Source organism: Carcharhinus amblyrhynchos, chromosome 13, assembly GCF_965287045.1.
Source record: "Carcharhinus amblyrhynchos chromosome 13, sCarAmb.v2.hapA, whole genome shotgun sequence".
Classification (NCBI taxonomy): Eukaryota; Metazoa; Chordata; class Chondrichthyes; order Carcharhiniformes; family Carcharhinidae; genus Carcharhinus; species Carcharhinus amblyrhynchos.
In genome coordinates, this window is record NC_137336.1 from 34,826,523 (window position 1) to 34,832,522 (window position 6,000).

Genomic DNA, 6,000 nt, shown 5'->3' on the forward strand with positions numbered 1-6,000 from the left:
TATGTTTCACAGCCTCGCAGATTTTGACATTTAACTGTGCAAACATGGACACCAGAAGGCACGGTCAGTTTTGCACAGTAATGCCAGTTTTGCTGTCATTACAAAAGCAAGTTCTGGTCTAATGCCTCTTGGTAACCAACTGTAAGATACATGTTGGTGCAAAAGGAGAACAGGGGATATTTTTATTGTTTTGGAGAAAGCATCATATCCTCTCAAAATAAAATGCTTCACACTTGGAACTAGTATGAATATAAATCCATTGTTAGTGTATTGATTATGTTACTTATTCCATAGATTCATTACTGATATGGCTTAATACCAACTATTTTATACTTTCCTCCGTTAAATCTCTTCAGTATTTCTTCCCGTTATATATCCTGACAAAGTACCTTACTTAAATAAAAATGTAAATAAGTCTTCAGATCATATTTATCAATGCAAAATATCTACTTGCCAAAATGTATTTGCAGAATTTTTTGAATTGGTCACTTCTATAGCTAATGACTGGGGAGGATGCCGAAGAAAAATCATCCTACTGTTCCTCTTGTGCAAACTTACTTCACTGATTTGAAGAGAGGCTCAGAACTTTTGTTTTTTTAAAATGAAAAACATTTGGTTATGATTTCTCGCTTGCTATTTCAAATAGGGATAATTTATTTTAGGTCCAGATGATTAATAACTGTAGATTTTTTTTTCCAAATTACGTTTTAGTTTAAAATATCACAATAAGCAAATATAAAAAGCATATGCATGGTGTCAATTTTTACATGAAATAATCACCAAAATGGGAAATACTGTGGATTTATTCTAGCATTTGTGGCTAAAAAGACTAATTTGAAGCCTTCCTTCATATTGCTTTTACAACGTCACCTTTATTCTTCAATTGACTTAAGTTTCATTTACCAGTACACCCTCATTTTGCTTCTGAACAATGTGCAAACCGTAAGGCTCACTAGTCACTGGAGACCACTTCCCCGAGACAGTTTGTCTCAAAGTGTGCTGCCAAAAGGCTGGATTAACATTTCCTGGCCTATAGTCAAACACATCATGCATTTTTTTTTCCCCCCCACACAAACTGCACATACTCAGCTCGAGTAGGAATATCTTCATGTTGCCTTTGCTTAAAAATAATTCAAAACAATTAGACTACAACTTTTAAATGCCTGAATTATTCAAGTTTACTGGTAGTAAAACTAAGGCTAAGCTTAGGCACAAACTGATCACTGCAGAATACAATTTGATAATCAACCAAAAAGCATACAGCCATTACCTCACAGTGACCTCACCATTACTTTTCAGCAGCCAAGAACAGATCATCTTCATTCCTTCCCAGATGGGAAAAAATGCCTAACATCATGATAAGTTACAGCATTTCATGAAGATTACAATTCTATGGAAAATTGAGCTTTGAAAAACTTAGGCCATATTAGAAACCAAAATCTTAAAACAATATTCATTAAGCCAAGTGAAGACCATACCCATTGACACCAATTAAGAAATGTAAATTCTATATTAGTACAATATTAACAGGCTTCAGCTCCAAATCATTCCAGTCTACTGGCATTTTAAAAATTTAAAAATGCAACTGGCGAGATCTATTAGCAGATTGTCATTCGGGTGACTAATGCTAAAGACTTATTTTCAATTAAATACATAACTAATTAAAAGAAATACCTTATTTTTCCATTGTCAAAAGTTTAGTTAACATTTTGCACTTCAGAAGACTTGAAATATGACTAATGAAGTCTAACAAATTAAGTCCTGGCATTAATTCTCCACTGCTAGTCTAAAGTTGATTTTTACATTACTTAAAGTCGAAGTCACAGGCAGAAGCTAAAACAACGATTGCTCCACCTTCACTCAAAGCATTTACAATGATGCCCATTAAAAAGGTTAATACTTTTCAGATGCTCACTGCACTTCTATGAACACTTCCGTGTTAAGTATTTCTAGATTAGATTTAAAGGGTTCTATGCAAAAATTACAACTTAGTTAGTGGGTATGGGAAAGGGAAAAGCATGAATGAGCATTAGGATATGAACCTCTGCAATGTATATAAACACAACTAAATTAGAGCTAAGGTGCTTATAGTGATGTTGGGAAAGGTGACAGAAATCCATAGTCTTTTCCTTAAACGTTTCTGAAAATTTCAGAAATGAAACAACATTGTTAGTAAGGAAATGAAGGGATATAGAACAGAGGCAGGTAAACTGAGTCAAGATACAGATCAACCATGATCCAGCTGAATAATGGATTGGACTTGAGGTAACCACAATGCCACCAAAAGGCTAGGTCTTGCAACTGTCTTATGATGGTTAACATAGAAAAACGGAATGGCAAATGTTATCAGCAACTTACAGCAATAAAAGTTGATAACCTGGGTGACAAAAAAAACCAAAATTTTGTGAACAAGATGAATGCACCATACACAATGTTATAATATAAACCACAATGATAATTTTAGAAGTGACACTTAATAAATACCAGATTCCTGGGATGGCGTAAATCAATTATACAGCAAATTTAAAATGTTAAGCATAGAATCCCTATAGTTCAGAAGGAGGCCATTCAGCTCAAGTCTGCACCAACTCTGACAGACCAGGCCCCCTCTCCCATCCGATCCCCATAACCCCACACATTTACCATGACTAATCCATCTAACCTATACATCTTTGACTGTGGGAGGAAAGCCACACAACCACAGGGAGAACGTGTGGAGTCTGCACAGGCACCCAAGATGTGGGTATGACGGACTATTCCCCAGAATCAGTTGCATTCTTGGATACACGCATCTCCATTAAGGACGGTCACCTCAGCACCTCACTGTACCGCAAGCCCACAGACAATCTCACAATGCTCCACTTCTCCAGTTTCCACCCTAAACATGTTAAAGAAGCCATTCCCTATGGACAAGCCCTCCGTATACACAGGATTTGCTCAGATAAGGAGGATCATGACAGACACCTCCAGACCCTGAAAGATGCCCTCATAAGAACAGGATATGGTGCTCGACTCATAGATCGACAGTTCTGATGCGCCACAGCGAAAAACTGCACCGATCTCCTCAAAAGGCAAACACGGGACAGTGGACAGAGTACCCTTCGTCGTCCAGTACTTCCCTGGAGTGGAGAAGCTACGATATCTTCTCCGGAGTCTTCAACATATCATTGATGAAGACGAACATCTCGCCAGGGCTATCCCCACACCTTGCCTTCAGACAACCACACAACCTCAAACAGACCATTGTTCGCAGCAAACTACCCAGCCTTCAGGAGAACAGTGACCACAATACCACACAACCCTGCCACAACAACCTCTGCAAGACATGCCGGATCATCGACATGGATACCATCATCACACGTGAGAATACCATCCACCAGGTACATGGTAAATACTCTTGCAACTCGGCCAACATTGTCCACCTGATACGTTGCAAGAAAGGATGTCCCGAAGCATGGTACATTGGGGAGACCATGCAGACGCTATGACAACGGATGAATGAACATCGCTCGACAATCACCAGGCAAGACTGTTCCCTTCCTGTTGGCGAACACTTCAGTGGTCATAGGCATTCAGCCTCTGACCTTCGGGTAAGCATTCTCCAAGGCGGCCTTCACGACACACGACAGCGCAGAGTCGCTGAACAGAGACTGATAGCCAAGTTCCGCACATATGAGGACGGTCTCAACAGGGATCTTGGGTTCATGTCACACTATCTGTAACCCCCGTGACTTGCCTGGGTTTGCAAAACCTCACTTACTGTACTGTCTGGAGACAATACACATCTCTGTAACCTGTGATCAGTGCTCCTTCCACTCACATTGTCAGCCACTTCAGGTCTTGAACAGCAGGTTAAGTGTAAGGATTCGCATTCTAATCAGTAATCTCTAAACTGTCTGTGCTTTATATGCTCTGTCTGAGGCCAGAACTCTCCATTCACCTGACGAAGGGGCTAACCCCGAAAGCTTGTGAGTCTATTATCAAAGGCACCCAAGGTCAGAATTGAATCTAGGTCCCACACACTGAGATAGCAGTGCCACTGTGATTCTCTAACTGTTCTGGTCATTATTTATCCAGCAACCATCACCAAAACAGATTACATGATCATTTATTTAATCCACCTTCTCCAGAATTGTGCTGCCTGCAAGCTGTTTATTGTGCTTCCTACATGCAACCAATTACATCTAAATAATTCTGAAGCACTTTCTAACTTGAAAAGTACTTTAATAGAATTCTTTATTTTAAATACAAGATTATGAAACTGGTGTATTATCAGACAATATTCTTGAAGGAAATTTGCTCACAGTGCTAGAAAAACTACAGGTACTTGCTTACATAGGAACTGAAACCTGGTCTCAGTGATAAAACAGACCTTATGCTACACAAAAACAATAGATTCACATATTATTAGAAACCAAAATCTTAAAACAATATTAAGCCAAGTGAAGACCATACCCATTGACACCAATTAAGAAATGTAAATTCTACGTTAGCACAATATCAAGAGGCTTCAGCTCCAAATCATTCCAGTCTAAAACCTTTTTTTAAATCTTAAAATGTCAGTAGTACTGAACGTACTATGTTCGAAACAAGGAAAGCTATAAAACAATTAACCGAAAGTTAAGCTCATTTGGGGCCACGTTAGAAGGTAGTCTTGTTCACTTGGAAATCTTTAGTTACTTAGATGAAATGTTTTGATAACAGACCCTCATTCCCGTCCTTACATGACCAATTACACTCCTTTACTGAATTTTTTTGGAAGGCAGGCAAGCAAGCATTTTATCAGTTTTACTATTTTAGAAAAAAAGATATACCGCCTCAATTCATTGCCACAGCCTTGCAACTTTTTCTTCTGGGGGATGGAGAGTAAATCCCACCAATTTTAACCGTTTGGCTGGATTAAAACAGTCCCAATCACCAGATCAGTGAATGGAAAACACGACCGCTACAATCTCTTCAAAATACCAAAACAACAAAAGAGAAAGCTCTTCGAGGAATAACAGCAACCATGTAGCACTTTTTGCTCCAAATTTTCCCTACAAAGGCACGAGTATGTACATCCGCTAAAAGAATATTTCAAAAACTGAAGTACTACAACATAACCAAGAAAACAAGAGGGAAGAAAAGGGAGGGATCAGTCATCCAGATTTCAAGGAGATATTCCCATTTAACAGCAAGTTAAAGTTGATTACCGCTTACCGCACATTGTGTTAGTTAATTGGTAACTCCGAAACGCAAGAAACTGACCAGACCGCTTCGGTAAAAGCCTGCGTGATTAACTCCGCGTGTGCCCCACAGAGTTCTGATTTACCTCCTTCGCTCAATTCTGCCCCTTAGTGGAAATGGCCGTCACGTCAACGCAAGTAAAGATGGTAACATAGTGATAATGCCTTTGGGTGAGTGGTCCATGCTAAATGCTCTGGTAACAAGGGTTCAAATCCCACCAGAGCAGCTGATGTTTGAGCTCAATTAATTAAAAAAATATATCTGGAATTGAAAGCTAATCATCAGTGACAGGTTGCCACGAAGGTCCGGATCAGTTCTCCTTAAAGGGAGGATATCTGCATCCTTATCTGTTTGCATGCGACTATACCTACAGCAACGTGGTTGACTCTTAATAGTTCTCTGAAATAGCCTAAATGTAATTCAGTTCAAAGGCAATTAGGAAGCTCTTTTGGGAGCAAATGCTGGTCTTGAAGCCCGCATCTCAATGAAATAATTTTAAAAAACATCTGTGCCACTGATTGGTGCCTAGCTGCTAGGCAAAATGCCACCACCCAACTCAACAGATCTGAGTGTGTATAGGGATTATTTCTATAGTTTCCTACTTGACAAATGTGCACTAAATTGTCTGGTCTACAAATAGATACATACAAATCCACAGCAGCACAATTGATTTAGCTATACAAAGGGAAACAAGTATGTGGAAAAGCAATAGTGATAGGAAATTTGGTAGAGGAACAGACAGGCATTTCTGCAACCACAGACAAATCCAGGATA

At 39.2% G+C, this 6,000-nt stretch overlaps 1 protein-coding gene across 2 annotated transcripts in view; it reads right to left on the reverse strand.

Annotated features, from left to right (window-relative positions):
* LOC145351489 (glutamine--fructose-6-phosphate aminotransferase [isomerizing] 2-like) overlaps window positions 1–5,286 on the reverse strand; it is a 63,053-nt gene extending 57,767 nt beyond the window's left edge. For both annotated transcript variants that reach the window (XM_080201087.1, XM_080201086.1), the window contains exon 1: window positions 5,200–5,286. In XM_080201087.1, the coding sequence (XP_080057213.1) occupies window positions 5,200–5,206 (7 nt within the window). In that variant the 5' untranslated portion in view covers window positions 5,207–5,286. The remainder of the gene's footprint in view (window positions 1–5,199) is intronic.
* Window positions 5,287–6,000: the final 714 nt, after the last annotated feature.